The sequence below is a fragment of the Macaca mulatta genome, chromosome 13, assembly GCF_049350105.2.
Source record: "Macaca mulatta isolate MMU2019108-1 chromosome 13, T2T-MMU8v2.0, whole genome shotgun sequence".
Taxonomy (NCBI): domain Eukaryota; kingdom Metazoa; phylum Chordata; class Mammalia; order Primates; family Cercopithecidae; genus Macaca; species Macaca mulatta.
In genome coordinates this window covers 107,224,392-107,240,683 of record NC_133418.1, presented here as the reverse complement: position 1 = coordinate 107,240,683, position 16,292 = coordinate 107,224,392, and the positions used below count along the sequence as shown (strand labels likewise).

Here is a 16,292-nt window from a genome sequence, read left to right as displayed (position 1 = left end):
ACAGGTATTCACTCTGATTGGTGTGAGACGAGGTTTAAACTTAAGACAGGCAGCTCTTATATTTTTTCAGCATTTATTTCTAATCTCTCATTTGCCATACAGTAGCCATACTTTGCACACTATAAGACAAAGTACAGTTATGCTGTTTTAGAAGATGCCTTAATTAGCATACGTGGATATATTGCATCCAAGGATATTTTGGGGGAAGAGGGTTTAATAACAAGAGAATGTCAAGATCGAGTATATAATTATGGAAGGTAGTATCATTTACAAAAAACATTGAGATCTGAAATTAATGATCTAAATTTAAATTTGGACCATATTCCATTTACTGTGTGACCCTGGATGTGTATTATTCTCAAAATAGAAATAATATTATCTCATGAAGTCACCATGAGGATTAAATGAGATTATATTAACTCCTAATATAGTGGCTAGGGACATGGAGTGGTTCAATAAATTGCAACAGCTGGGTACTTACAAGTATTAATAATGGCAGCCAACATTTATTAGACATTAAAATTTGCTGTTGTGTTTAACGCATTACATGTAATCTCAGCCTTTATAATCTGTGAACTGGGTTATAATATTTTCACATTACAGATGGTAAAACTGAGGCTAAGAGAGGTTAAGTGAGTTACCCAACATCTAAGAAATATCATCCTGGTGTTCAAACCGAGAGCCTTCACTCTTAATCATTATACAATAATGATTCTTCTTTAGGAGGCTTATTCTTTCTAGAATATTCTCATTGATACTACTTTAACTTATGTTAATTCTAAAGGAAAAATTATTAATATCACCTGGGAGTGCTATTTGTCTCCAAGAGGTAACAAAATCTTGTTTTATTTTTATTATATTTACAGAGATTTACTCTTGAAAAAATGGAGTGGCCCAATCACTATGCATGTGAGAAATTGCTGGTACTTTTGACCCGTTACGACATGATAGAAAGAAAGCTTGGTAGCAGAAACTCTAATCAACTACAGCCAATTCGGTAATGTAAAGAACTGTATGGTGAAGATGGTGTTTTTACTTGAATATCTTATAATTAAAATATTCCTAATATCTTTAAGCTTGTTTTTGTAAAGGTGGAGGAAAGGCCTCCTGGAATATTAAAAGCTTATAATCAGAACAACATAGTAAGTCATGCTTTATCATACGTTTCTACTTCAAACACATAGTAATAATAGATTATAAAAAGAAACAAGCATAAAAGGATATAGCCAGCCTTTATAAGACAACTGTTTCAGTGGACCAGGAAAGGAACAAACGTGTAAAGGTAATGCGGGACCTAAAACTGGTTTTGCAGAGCCTTAAATCTAGAAGCCAGCAGTATCATCCAGGAGATAAATCACTTCAGAGAGAAAAAAAAAAAAAAACAGGGACCAAAAGTGCAAGATGTTGATGGAGTCAGGCTTATTTCTTGAAAGCCAGTAGGTAGGGTGGAATTTCTCTGTTCCTATCAGGAGATAAGAGGCTGGGGTAGACAATAAAAAACTAACCAAATGCTGCCTGAAACCCAGAAAGCCTACTGGAAATCATTCAAAAAGACGAGAGAGATAGAAGTGAAGACAGATAAAATATAAAAGAATTGAAGAAGAAAGCTTAACATATAAAGAAGTACAATATTTTAAAAATCAAAAGTCATGAATTCACTTTAGATTAAGTTTTAAAACAGTCTGACAGGTTTTATGCAAGGGGTGGGTGTGGTTGGCCTTTCAGAATGCTAGAATCCTCAAAAAGATGAAGACATATGTCTGTAAGCAACAGAAGGCAAAATTATAAAAGTGTATGTAAATGGATGGATATAAAAAGTGAACTATTAGCTTAAAAATAGTTGATGAAATAAAAAGCAATAAAGGGGACTCTAGGCTGAACTTGGTCAAAAAAAATTTGTAATTTGGAAGAGAAATCTTTTCAAAGACTCTCATAAAAAATGCTTAAGAGTAGTTTTGGATTAATTCCTAGAAGCTAATAAAAGAAAAGGTTGAAAAGTAATTTTGAGGCCGGGCGCGGTGGCTCAAGCCTGTAATCCCAGCACTTTGAGAGGCCGAGACGGGCGGATCACGAGGTCAGGAGATCGAGACCATCCTGGCTAACACGGTGAAACCCTGTCTCTACCAAAAAATACAAAAAACTAGCTGGGCGAGGTGGCAGGCGCCTGTAGTCCCAGCTACTCGGGAGGCTGAGGCAGGAGAATGGTGTAAACCCAGGGGGCAGAGCTTGCAGTGAGCTGAGATCCGGCCACTGCACTCCAGCCTGGGCGACAGAGCGAGACTCCGTCCCAAAAAAAAAAAAAAAAAAGAAAAAAGTAATTTTGAAAAGATGATGTCTGAGAGTTTTCCAAAATTTAAGACAGATAAAGTTATACTCCAAATTATAGTCACAATACATAAAATACCCAAGGCATATTGTAGACATCAACGATAAAAGGAGTATCTTAAAAAGTACCAAACCAATCAGGCAACAATCATCAATGGATGTTAAAACCATTAGATGAAAGATTGCTGGAGAGAAAGGATAGTCACAGTCTCAAGTACCACTCTACAAATTAATTACAAAGGAAAAATGATGTCTTCAAAAGTGGAGGAGTCCAGTGGACGTCAGTTTAACTAAATGATTAATTTCCAATAAAAGGACAATAGTCTGATTTCATATGCTTTCTAATATGTTAAACTGAGAAAGATACCACATTATATAATATTTTTGCCAAAAAAGCTTGAGCTAGGCAGGGCATGGTGGCTTGCACCTGTAATCCTAGCATTTTGGGAGGCTGAGGCCGGTGGATCGACTGAGCTCAGGAGTTCAAGACCCATCTCTTCCAAAAATACAAAAAAGTAGCCAGGCATAGTGGAGAGCACCTGTGATCCCAGCTACTTAGAAGGCTGAGTTGGGAGGATTGCTTGAGCCTGGGAGGTGGAGGTTGCAGTGAGCTGAGATCACACCACTGCACTCCAAACTGTGACAGAGTGAGACCCTGTCTCAAAAAAAAAAAAAAAGTTTAATCTGTATCTAATCATGAGGAAATACTCTAATGAATCCAAGTGAAAACCATTCTGTGGAGCTATTATGCTGGACTCTTCAAAAATGAAACAAAAAAAATCTAGGTAGTTTTTCTGGATTAAAATAAAGAGACAACACAATTCGAGAAAAATGATCCTGATTGAATTCTGAATTGTTTTTAAGTCATAAAGGACCTTTTTTTAGGACAATTGGGGAAATTTGAATATGGTCTGTATATTGTATCAGTGTTAAACTTCCAGAGTGTGATAGTTTTTTGTGGCAGTGTAGGGAAATACTCTACATAGGCTGCAGTATTTGGGGGCGATGTGCCATGAGATGTGTTTGCAACTAACTTGCAAATGGAGAAAGCAAGTGTGATAAAATGTTAACAATTGATGAATCTCAGTAATAGCATGTGAGTATTCATTGTACTATTTCTGCAACTTTTATAAAGGTTTGAAATTTTTCAGAATAAACAGTTTGCTGGGAACTATCAAAGGAAAAAGATCAACTATCTGATAGCATACATCTTTCATAACAGTAATAGATGCCAGAAGATGCTGGAGTGATGTTTCAAAGTACCGAGTAAAAATAATTTACAACCTTGAAATCATTAAAACATCATTCATAGGAAAAGCGTTTTTAAACATATGAAGACTAAGAGAGTTTACCACTCATAAACCTTCCTTAAAAGTGCTGTTAAAGGGCTGGGCGTGGTGGCTTATGCCTGGATCAGCAGCACTTTGGGAGGCCAAAGCAGGCGGATCACTTGAGGCCACGGGTTCTAGACCATTCTGGCCAATGTAGCAAAAACCCCTCTCTACTATAAATACAAAACATTAGCTGGGCGTGGTTGCACACGCCTGTAATCCCATCTACTTGGGATGCTGAGGCACAAGATCTCTTGAACCCAGGAGGCAGAGGTTACAGTGAGCTGAGATGGCATCACTGCACTCCAGCCTGGGCAAACACAGCAAGACTCAAAGAAAAGGATAATTTCTTTTTTAAAGTGTTGTTAAAGGATATACGTCAGCAAGAAAAAAAATGAACACAGAGGGAAGATGTGAATTACAAGAAACAGTGGTCAGCCCAGGAATTGATTGAAACATATTTGGATAATTTAATAAACTGACTAGAAAAAATTATATATATAAATATTTGTATAGTATGTAATGATTAATACATGATGATGATGATGATAAGCCAAAACTCCCAAAGTATGCATTCAAACACCTGCTAGAAATATAATCTGTCTTCCAAACCAGCACAATTAAAATAAGAAAGTAAAACTATCAAACCAAAAGAATACAGAAAGAAGGAAGGTGGAAGGAACAAAGAAAAAGCTGGTGACAAAGTAAGATGCATGAATGAATCCAGCAGCTATATCAGTAATCACCAAAAATGTAAGCAGATTAAACTCACATATTAAAAGATGTATTATATTGGATAAGTAAATAAAACTCAGCAATATTCAGCTTATAAGGTACATGTAGAATAATACTACACAGAATTTGAAAATAAAAGAGATTTAAGAACAGTTAGTAGGAAAATACTGTACTTACCAAAGTAATATAACAAACTAAAACAAAAATCATTATTGTGGAAGTGAGGAACACTGCATAATAAGGTAAGAAACAATTGACTTAGAAGATCTAATAATAATAAACTCTATGTACCTAACAATATTATCTTTTGAATAAACTAGTCAAAGGACTAGGCAGTAATTCCTTTAAATGTTTTTACCTGGGGGGAAAAAAAAAACTATGGAAATTATTCAGGTTACAAATTGAAGGGGTGGCCTGCCCCTCCACACCTGTGGGTGTTTCTCGTTAGGTGGAACGAGAGACTTGAGAAAAGAAATAAGACACAGAGACAAAGTATAGAGAAAGAAAAGCGGGGGCCCAGGGGACCGGCGCTCAGCTTACAGAGGACCCACGCCGGCCCCGGTCTCTGAGTTCCCTTAGTATTTTTAGATAATTATCTTTACCATCTTAAAGATAAGGGAGTGGCAGGACAATAGGATCATTTTTAGGGAGGAAATTAGCAGTAAGACATAAGAACAAGGATCTGTGACATGAATAAGTTTAAAGGAAAATCCTGTGCCTTGAGATAAACCTTTTAGCAACATTGTTTCATCCTATCACATGGGGATAAACCTTGGACAATACCTAGCTTTTCTAGGAACAAAGTCACACCCTGCACGCCCAAAATCCATTAAACCTTGAGTTACCACAGCACATGTCTCTTGCAAGGACAAGGTTGGGGGTAGGGTCACAGATTAACAGCATCTCAAATACAGAACAAAATGGAGTCTCTTATGTCTACTTCTTTCTATATAGACACAGTAACAGGCTGATCTCTTTCTTTTCCTCACATTTCCCCCTTTTCTTTTCAACAAAACCACCATTGTCATCATGACACCGAGATTACATACTTCACAAAGTATTAGAATATCACAAAGCAAGTGGAGGCAGGATGAGATCACAGGATGGTGTTAAAATTAAAATTTTTGGGCATGCATAGTCATGGATAACATCTTATCAGAAAACAGGGTTTGAGAGCAGACAACCTGTCTGACCAAAATTTATTAGGTGGGAATTTCCTCGTCCTAATAAGCCTGGGAGCGCTACAGGAGGCGGGGGCTTATTTCATCCCCGGGGCTTATTACATGATGATGATGATGATAAGCCAAAACTCCCAAAGTATGCATTCAAACACCTGCTAGAAATATAATCTGTCTTCCAAACCAGCACAATTAAAATAAGAAAGTAAAACTATCAAACCAAAAGAATACAGAAAGAAGGAAGGTGGAAGGAACAAAGAAAAAGCTGGTGACAAAGTAAGATGCATGAATGAATCCAGCAGCTATATCAGTAATCACCAAAAATGTAAGCAGATTAAACTCACATATTAAAAGACGTATTATATTGGATAAGTAAATAAAACTCAGCAATATTCAGCTTATAAGGTACATGTAGAATAATACTACACAGAATTTGAAAATAAAAGAGATTTAAGAACAGTTAGTAGGAAAATACTGTACTTACCAAAGTAATATAACAAACTAAAACAAAAATCATTATTGTGGAAGTGAGGAACACTGCATAATAAGGTAAGAAACAATTGACTTAGAAGATCTAATAATAATAAACTCTATGTACCTAACAATATTATCTTTTGAATAAACTAGTCAAAGGACTAGGCAGTAATTCCTTTAAATGTTTTTACCTGGGGGGAAAAAAAAAACTATGGAAATTATTCAGGTTACAAATGGAAAATTTCCAAATATCTTTTGCAATTAGACTTCATTAAATGAATTTGTTTTTCAGAATTGTTAAGACTCGAATCAGAAATGGAGTTCATTGTTTTGAAATAGAATGGGAAAAGCCTGGTATGTATTCACTTTAAGCAAAATATTCCATTTATAATATTTGACCATGTATGTCTAGTAAATATTGTACGTGTGTGTGAAAAATAAAGATGAAACCCATCACATGCACCACAGGTTGATTTCATAGTTTGCCTGTGTTATTTTAGATAGGTTTTGACTAATAGTAAACATGATAAACTTTGATTTTATTTTAATGTCCTAATTTGACATTTCTTTTGTAATGTTTAAGGAAGTAATGCTGAAATAATTTTTATTTATATTTCTCAAATATGCTTTTACAAATGCTCTGGTCATTCAATGTCATGTATAAGTCCATCTGAAAAAATTGAGATTGCTAAAAAACCCCTGGGATGCACTTCCTTTCCTTTTTTTTTTAACCCTGCTTAGTTTTCAGTGGGAATTTTTTATTGTCAAATTATTCTTATTTTTGCTACAGATAGAATTACAGTGAACTCTGAATTAGCTCCCAAACTGGAGATAGTGAAACACAGATAATTTAAAATGGAAAATGACACCAAGTTGATTTCTGTTTGGCTTTGAAATTAAACTGTATGATCATATTTGAGAGAACAGGTTTGTCCAATGAAAGTTTAAGCTGTAGGTAACTTTGAAGAATGAAATTACAGAGAATTAGATAAATCATTCCAAGCAGTAAGAGGAAGATAGAATGTTGAAGAATTTTGAAAAGTATTTAGAAACAGTTACACCGACCAGTATATTTTCAGGAAAGAAAATGATATTAATTCAGTTTGGCAATGCATCTCTCCTGTCAAGAACTGAGGATCAGATACCCATTTTCACTGATCCTCGTGGGAGCTATTACAGGAGAAAATGTACTCCAAGCTAGTTTAACTAAGGAACACTTTTAAAATCACTCATTCTCTTTGTTTCTGCTTTAAACTTATCAGTATATTCTTTATAATTTGGCTTATTTTATAGTTTTGCCCACATATAAACCCAAGAATCTAGTGTACTATTTGTAAATACACTGTACTGTAAATTTACATATGAACATTTTTATTTTCATTTATTAATTACTTGTAAGTCCAGTTAGATTGGGCTTGAGACATTGATACCCTCTGAAACAACAATCTGGGAAGTAGTAATACTTTTTTTTTTTTTTTTTTCTTGAGACGGAGTCTTGCTGTGTTGCCCAGGCTGGAGAGTGCAGTGGCACCATCTTGGCTCACAGCAACTTCTGCCTCCTGGGCTTAAGTGATTCTCCTGCCTCAGCCTCCCGAGTAGGTGGGGTTACAGGCACCTGCCATCACGCCTGGCTAATTTTTGTATTTGTAGTAGAGATGGAGGTTTGCCATTTTGGCCTGGCTGGTCTCGAACTCCTGACCTCAGGTGTTCCACCCGCTTCGGCCTCCCAAAGTGCTGGGATTACAGACGTGAGCCACTGCGTCCGGCCTGGAAAGTAGTAATGCTTTTGATGACCCTTTCAGTTGTGTTCTTTTCAGAAGCCATCACTAAAGAAAGCTGATGTTGAGTTTTAGGAAGCTATTTCATTTCTTACCTGGAATTTTAACACTTACTTAACTGAATTAAACCAACTAACCTTACCTAAACAAAGTTTTCTATTCTTTTTTTTTTTTTTTTTTTTTTTGAGACAGAGTCTCGCTATGTCGCCCAGGGTGGAGTGCAGTGGCCGGATCTCAGCTCACTGCAAGCTCCACCTCCCGGGTTTTTACGCCATGCTCCTGCCTCAGCCTCCGGAGTAGCTGGGACTACAGGCGCCCACCACCTCGCCCGGCTAGTTTTTTGTATTTTTTAGTAGAGACGGGGTTTCACCGTGTTAGCCAGGATGGTCTCGAACTCCTGACCTCGTGATCCGCCCGTCTCGGCCTCCCAAAGTGCTGGGATTACAGGCTTGAGCCACCGTGCCCGGCCCAAAGTTTTATATTCTTTCAGCTACTGCTACCATCTCAGAATAACAGAATTTAAAGTTCTAATTTAGAAAGAATCTCCAGCTATTGCCAGGCAAAAAGAAAATAAATTATGTACTGCTATCAACAGATTGTTAGAATATAGGTGTTATAAAGCAAGATTTGCAGTGAATAGTTCATTTGTGAATGACTTATTTTACCTGGTAAACCTAGTTACCTGGAAAGATTGAAGTTTTTTTTTGTTTTTTTTTTTTTTTTTTTTTTTAGATGGAGTTTTGCTCTTGTTGCCCAGGCTGGAGTGCAGTGGTGCGATCTCGGCTCACTGCAACCTCCACCTCCTGGGTTCAAGTGATTCTCTTGCCTCAGCCTCCCGAGTAGCTGGGATTACAGGCACATGCCAGCACGCCCAGCTAATTTTTGTATTTTCAGTAGAGATGGGGTTTCACCATGTTGGTCAGGCTGGACTCGTGTTGGTCAGGCTGGTCTCGAATTCCTGACTTCATGATCTGCCTGCCTTGGCTTCCCAAAGTGCTGGATTACAGGTGTGAGCCACCAAGCCTGGCCAACTGGATTTTTTAAAAATGTGTAATTAAGGATGCTTTGCTGTATTTTTAATCTTTTAGAACATTATGCTATGGAAGATAAACAACATGGAGAATTTGCTCTGCTAACAATAGAAGAAGAATCATTGTTTGAAGCAGCATATCCTGAGATCGTTGCTATTTACCAAAAACAAAAGTTAGAAATTAAAGGGAAGAAACAAAAACGTAAGTTTTGGGTTTGACAGCTATTTATGCCACATGCAAATGTTATAGAAGAGCCACCTCTTCTGTTTGAATCTACTCTGTCTAAATTTTACTGAAAAATCTATAAAATCAAGAGTCAAGAATTATATTCTTCCTTGTCTTCACATACTTTCTTTTAAAGCTGAAAAGCCAGGAATAAAACATTCTGCTCTGTCTACTAACTTAACCAATTGTTAATAATAATAGTTATACTGACCAATTGGTCAGCAGCTACTGTTTATAGCATATTCGGGTTTTAAATACATTTTCTTCATTTCCCAGAACTCAGTGAGGAAAACAGCTCAATTGTTTTCAGAGGGAAATATTTTATAATCTAGGAATGCACTGAGACCAAAAAAAGCCAAAAAAATTCATATAGATTTCTCTCTGAACTGTTTATTTATTTGTTTTTACCCAAGTTAAAGCAAAGAAAATAAATGTTGATTATATGTATTTTTTTTTTCAGGTATTAAGCCTAAAGAAAATAATTTGCCAGAACCAGATGAAGTAATGAGCTTTCAGTCACACATGACTTTAAAACCCACATGTGAAATCTTTCATAAGCAGAATTCCAAGTTAAAGTTGGGGATTTCCCCTGATTCTGCATTACCACAGGAATCTATATCTGCCTCGCTGAATAGCTTGCTTTTACCTAAAACTACTCCATGTTTGAATGTACAAGAACAGTTCATGTCTTCTCCAAGACCTTTGGCTATACAGATTAAAGCTGTCAGTAAGTCTCTAATTTCAGAATCTAGTCAACCCAGTACCTCATCTCGTAATATATCTGTGATTGCTGATCTACACTTGAGCACTATTGACTGGGAAGGTACATCTTTTAGTACTTCTCCAGCTATTCAAAGGAATACTTTTTCTCACGGTTTAAAATCAGAAGTTGAATCAGAGCTATCAGCCATCCCTGGTGGCTTTGAAAATATCCCAGAACAACTGTCATGTGAATCAGAAAGGTATACTGCAAACATACAGAAAGTGTTGGATGAGGATTCTGATAGGATTAGTCCTGAAGAGCATCTACTTTCTGGCATTACTGATTTATGTCTTCAGGATTTGCCTTTAAAGGAACGAATATTTATAAAATCATCATATCCTCAGGATAGTCTACAACCAGATGTCAACCTGAAAACTTTGTCCATACTTAGTGTAAAAGAACCTTATATTGCTAACAGTGGTTCTGATTGTACATCACATCTTTCAAAGGATCTTCCAGGAATTCCCTTGCAAAATGAATCCAGAGACTCTAAAGTTCTAAAAGGAGACCAGCTGCTTCAGGAAAACTATAAAGTCAATACTTCTGCACCTTATTCTATCAGTAACACAGTAGTAAAGACCTGCAATGTTAGACCACCAAATACTGCTTTAGATCATAGTAGAAAAGTTGATATGCAAACCACTCAGAAAATTTTAATGAAGAAGAGTGTTTGCCTTAACAGACATTCCTCTGATGAACAAAGTGCCCCAGTGTTTGGGAGAGCTAAGTACACAACTCAAAGAATGAAGCACAGTTCTCAAAAGCAAAATACAACCCAGTTCAAAGAAAGTGGCCACAACAAGTTGGGTAGCCCTAAGATACATATTAAAGAAAGTGAACAGTGTGTCAGATCTTATAAAACAGCTGAAAATGAAGAAAGCTGTTTCCCAGATTCAGCAAAAAGTTCTTTGAGTTCTCTACAATGTCATAAGAAAGAAACCAACTCTGTTACTTGTTTGGATAGTCCTCTTCCTTTACGCCAGAGATTAAAACTAAGATTCCAAAGCACTTGAAAGGAACTTTAAAACACTTAAGTATAACTTATTATTTTAGTTCTTCAGCAATAGCAGAGACAGAGGGAAGGTATCTATTTCATGTGTGGTAAAAATTTTAATGTTCTCTATGTCATGAAACACCATTTTAATCAAAATTGTGATTTTAAAAATGTCACCTAAAACTCGGGTTTTAAAAGATCCTCTGTATTGAAAACTTCTGATAATGCATGTCATTATTATGTCCTTATTATTCCTTAATTGTGGTTTTAAAATATTGGTATAGTACTTGACAGAGTAAATGCTTCATCTCTTTGTTCATTTTTACTTTTTCTTCCACAAGCCTCTAAAGTATTTATATTCCAGCTTGTTCCCAAGAGGATAATTCTTTATACTTCTCTGCATTCTTTTAAGGCCTTGCAAGGTCTTCCGTTATAACTCTCTTTCCTAAGAGTTATTTTCTCCCTAAGTGTGAAGATACCTTTAGTGTGCTCTTTCACATTGGAAGGCCTTGGAAGTCTTCCATTATAACTCTTTGCTGAGAGTTATATTCTCCCTCAGTGTGAAGCTACCTTTAGTGTGCTCTTCCACTTTTGGTGTCTTAGTCTCTTTTTTGAGGGGCAAAAAGTAAAGGAGAGAAGATGTCAGTATGTTTAGTAAAAATCATGCTTGTAATGGCTGAATAAACTGAGCAAAGCCCAGAAGTTCACACGTATATCAAGTGGAAGAAGATTTGGAAAATCAAATGTATTTCTAATCCAAAAGGATTAGAAACTTGCCCAGGATCACATAGCTAACTAATAATCCTGTGGGAATCAGTTTTCTTGCCTGCTAATTTTTTTATTTTTCTATTTTTTCCTTCTGTATCACTTTTCCCCCTTTTGTTTTAAATCTATGCAATATTGACTTTAATACCACCAAATATTAAATCTTGCATTAATTTAGGTCACACTCAAAAATTCTAGAGAAGTATCCAGATTGAAGAGGAAAATTGTCTCTGCAGATGACAAGATTGTATGTATCAAAAATTCTAAGAAATCTACTAGAAAACTATTAAAACTGATAAAATGAGTTCATCAAGGTTGTAGAATACAAGACCAATTGTGCAGTGATCATTGTATTTTGTTTGTGTTTGTTTGTTTGTTTTTTGAGACAGAGTCTCACTCTGTTGTCAAGACTGGGGTGTAATGGCGCCGTCTTGGCTCACTGCAACCTCTGCCTCCCAGGTTCACACGATTCTCGTGCCTCAGCCACCTGAGTAGCAGGAATTACAGGTGTGTGCCACCATGCCTGGCTAATTTTTAGTATTTTTAGTAGAGATGGGATTTTCCCATGTTGGTCAGGCTAGTCAACTCCTAGCCTCAAGGATCCACCCATCTCGGCCTCCCAGAGTGCTGGGATTACAGGTGTGAGCCACCATACCCAGCCTTAACTATATTTCTGTACACCTCTAAATAAATGGAAATACATTCCATGTTGATGAATCAGAAGACATAAGATGACAGTACTCCCCAAACTGATCTACAGGTTAAATGTAATTCCTATTAATTCCAGCTGGTTTCTTTGCTGATTATAAAATTCATATGGAAATTTCAGAAACACAAGAAGAATCTCGAAAAAATTTGAATGACTCACCCTTCCTGATTTTAAGTATATAAACTACAGTAATGAAGAATGTGTTGTACTGGTATAAAGGTAGACGTATAGGTCAACATAGATCAATGGCATAGAATTGAGAGTTCAGAAAAAAGCCCTCACATTTATGGTCAGTTGATTTTAAACCAGAGTGCCAAGACAATTCAATGGGAAAACACAACTGTCTTTGAACCAACTGTCTTCTGGATCTATTGGATATCTACGTAAAAAAGAATGACATTTGATTCCTACTTCACATGATATTTAAAAAGTAACTTAAAATGGATCAAGGACCTAAATGTAAGAGCTACAGCTATAAAACAGAAGAAAACATAGACATAAGTCTGTGACTTTGGATTAGGCAAGGATTTCTTAAATACACCCAAAACATAGGCAACAAAAGAAAATACACAAAGTGGACTTCATCAAAACTAAAAACTTGTTTGAAATGACACCATCAAGAAAGTGAAAAGACAGCTTACAGAATGGGAGAAAATATTTGCAAATCATAAATGTGGTAAGGGACTTGTATCTTAGAGGGATGTATATAAAGAACTCATAACTCAATTATAAAAAGACAACTTCAAAATGGGCAAAATAACAGGCATTTCTCCAAAGAAGAAATACAAATGGCCAATAAGCACATTTAAAATTGTTCAGTACTATTAGTCATCAGGAAATTGCAAATCAAAGCCACAAGACACCCAATAGAATGTCTGCAATCAAAAAGATAATAACTAGTATTGATGAGGATGTGGAGAAATTGGAATTCTCATAACATGCTGGTAGGAATGTAAAATGGGGCAGCCACTTTGGAAAAACTCTGGTATTCAGATGGTTAAATGTAGAGTTAATATCCAGCAGTTCCACTCCCAGGTATATACCCAAGAGAAATGAAAACATACATCCACATAAAAACCTGTGCACAAATGTCCATAGCGTCATTATTCATAATAGCCAAAAAGTGGAAACAATCCCAATTCCAGAATGAGGAAGGGGAAAAACTAATGCGTATTAGCTATACCGTGTGCTAAGCATTCAACTAGATTCTTTACAAACCTTGTATCGTCTCAACAGCTTTTTAAGGACTGTATTGCAATGTTTTGTATATTCAGAGAGAAAAAAATCGTTGCTAAAACATTCTTCCAAGGTTCTGCTTATTTTGATTTGTTCAGTCGTGGCTGTGATAGCTTAGGACCATCTAGACCAGGTAAATAAAATATCTAGAGGCATTCTTGAGATTGTATGAGATGAAAATAACAATTAGTTGGGAGTGGCCAGTCTAGGTTCATTTTGCTATATAGCTCAGGTGTCCCCAGGCTGTGGACAGGTACCAGTCCATGACCTGTCAGGACGGCCTGCACAGCAGGTGGTGAGCGGCATGCAAGCAAGAATCACCGCCTGAGCTCTGCCTCCTGTCAGATCAGCAGTGGCATTAGATTCTCATAGGAGCACGAACCTTTATTGTGAACGACACATGCAAGGATCTAGTTTGCGCACTCCTACTGAGAATCTAATGTCTGATGATACGAGGTGGAACAGTTTCATCCCACAGCCATCTCACCCGCATTGTCCATAAAAAAATTGTTTTCCATGAAAGTGGTCCTTGGGGCCGGAAAGGTTGGGGACCGCTGATACAGCTAAACAGGCGTAAGTGTAAAATTATACTTTCTCCTCCTCAAGTTCTCTGTTTTCATTGTCCACGCTATACCAATTCTTTTTAAAGCATTCCATGTTCTTGTTCCTTGGTGTGGTCATGTTACCACTTGTTTATCAAATTTTACCAGTTGCTGCTTACGTATTTGCTAACCACTTCATTGTCTTGTTGAGGATGCCTTGCTTCCCTTTGAAATACTCTGCCAAAGATCTGCCTCCAGCTGCTAGGATCCTGTAATTGGCTTCTTTCTGATGGCTCCATCCTAAGGCCCTGCTCTGGCCTAACTACTTTGGGCTTTGTGTAGTCAATCTTAAGTTCTTGGCGGTTTTTCTTTTAGATTTTTTTTTTTTCTGTATAAAATCTCTATCGGGTGATGCATGGTGGCTCATGCCTGTAATCCCAGCACTCTGGGAGGCTGAGGTGGGTGGATTGCTTGAGGCCAGGAGTTCAAGACCAGCCGGGCCAACATGGCAAAACCCCGTCTCTACTAAAAATACAAAAATCAGTGGGGCCTGGTGGTGTGCATCTGTACTCCCAGCTACTCAGGAGGCTGAGGCAGGAGAATCACTTGAACCTAGGAGGCAGCGGTTGCAGTGAGCTGAGATGGTGCCACTGCACTCCAGGATGGGTGAAAAAGTGTCTCAAAAAAATTAAAATTTAAATTAAAAAATATATAATCTCCGTCTTCTACATTTTATAATGAGGACTGTACTTTTTCCTTTTGGGTAGCATGGCTTGAGCGATCTTGTCAGGCATACCTAGCTTCAGATTCTTTTCTGCTAACAGATTTTCTCTGAGACCCTGGAGACATTTTCTGACTTTTCTGAGACTCATTTATTCAAATGTTTATGTGACAGGCATTGTGCTGGGCCCTGGAGATACAGTGATCAATGGTATCCTATAAGGTTGTTTTGGTATCTGTCAAGTCGCTGCCACCATTGACACATTGTACGGACTCAGTCAATGGTAGCTGTGTCCGGTACCATCATTTGGAAAGAGCACTATCAGATTTTGGATTCAAATTGAATGCAGCCAAGCACTGCCTTTTGGTAAAAATGTGGACACAGTAACGCTAGCAGGAGGCAGTGTGAGGGTGGGAGATGTGTTTTCAGAAGAAGGAAACTCTAGCATCATCACACAGGGGATCCTAATGTGGCATTTGAGCTACTGGGAAAAAAAAGTGCTTGCTTAAATATAATTTGGTAACTAATATTCATCTGATCACCTATCACATTTTTGAGCACCCACTTTGAGCAAGGTTCTTAGGCTTTTCTATGTATAACAGCCAGCTGGAGGCCCAGTAAGTTTAAAATTTTTCTAGGTCACTCAACTAGAAAAGGTTAAAGCTGGGACTAGAACTCAGATCTCCTAATTCGTGAGTGAAAACGATTCTCTGTATTTATGTTTCCACACGTCATTCAGTTCTTGACTCAAATATCATCTCAGAGTCCTAATCTTTTTATCTCCTGACATTATAAATGTTGAGTTTAGGGTTTTGTTGTTTTTTTTTTTTCATTGTTTCCCAAACTAGAATGCAGACTTGATGAGGCCAGGGATTAAGTCCTTTCTGTTCACAGAATTCTGGAACAGTGTTTGGCACAGTAACTGCTAGATGCATGAATGACAATTCTGCACAACCTGCCAGCCATGGAGCCTGTACCAGCAGTGGCTGCACTTAACCTTGCAGAATCTGGTCTTAGTACTTCAGCATGGCTCACAAGGCTGAGGCAGCCTGGCCCCAACTTGTCTTTTCAGCTTCATGCATTCATAGTCATGAACCTTGGCTCTAGCCACCTAAGACCATTTGTTATTCCCTGCACGGATGTCTGCCTGAAATGCTTGCTGCTAAGGCTAGATAAACCTCATCTGTTAAGGACCAGCTCACATGTCATAACTTTCTAATCCCAAGCCGAATTAATTGCTCTATATGTGTCCCCAAAGAAATTACCCATACATTCATCATAGTATTTATCACATTCATTCATTCGTTCCACAAATACTAGCTGATGCCTACCATGTAGGAGGCACAATATTCCTTGTTTAAAAATGCCTCTATCTCTCCCTCGGATAAGACTAAGATCTCTTTGAGCACAGTAATCAAATCATTTCTGTTCACTTCCCCCCCCCCCCCCACCCAGATGCCTGCCCAGGGTTTGACTCTTCTGCCT

General features: G+C 37.4%; 1 protein-coding gene across 2 annotated transcripts in view; it reads left to right on the top strand.

The window, feature by feature from the left end:
• The window catches only part of GEN1 (GEN1 Holliday junction 5' flap endonuclease), a 34,064-nt gene extending 20,457 nt beyond the window's left edge, over nucleotides 1-13,607 (top strand). For both annotated transcript variants that reach the window (XM_015111758.3, XM_077958719.1), the window contains exons 11-14: nucleotides 867-997; nucleotides 6,336-6,397; nucleotides 8,910-9,053; nucleotides 9,538-13,607. In XM_015111758.3, the coding sequence (XP_014967244.1) occupies nucleotides 867-997; nucleotides 6,336-6,397; nucleotides 8,910-9,053; nucleotides 9,538-10,853 (1,653 nt within the window). In that variant the 3' untranslated portion in view covers nucleotides 10,854-13,607. The remainder of the gene's footprint in view (nucleotides 1-866; nucleotides 998-6,335; nucleotides 6,398-8,909; nucleotides 9,054-9,537) is intronic.
• Nucleotides 13,608-16,292: the final 2,685 nt, after the last annotated feature.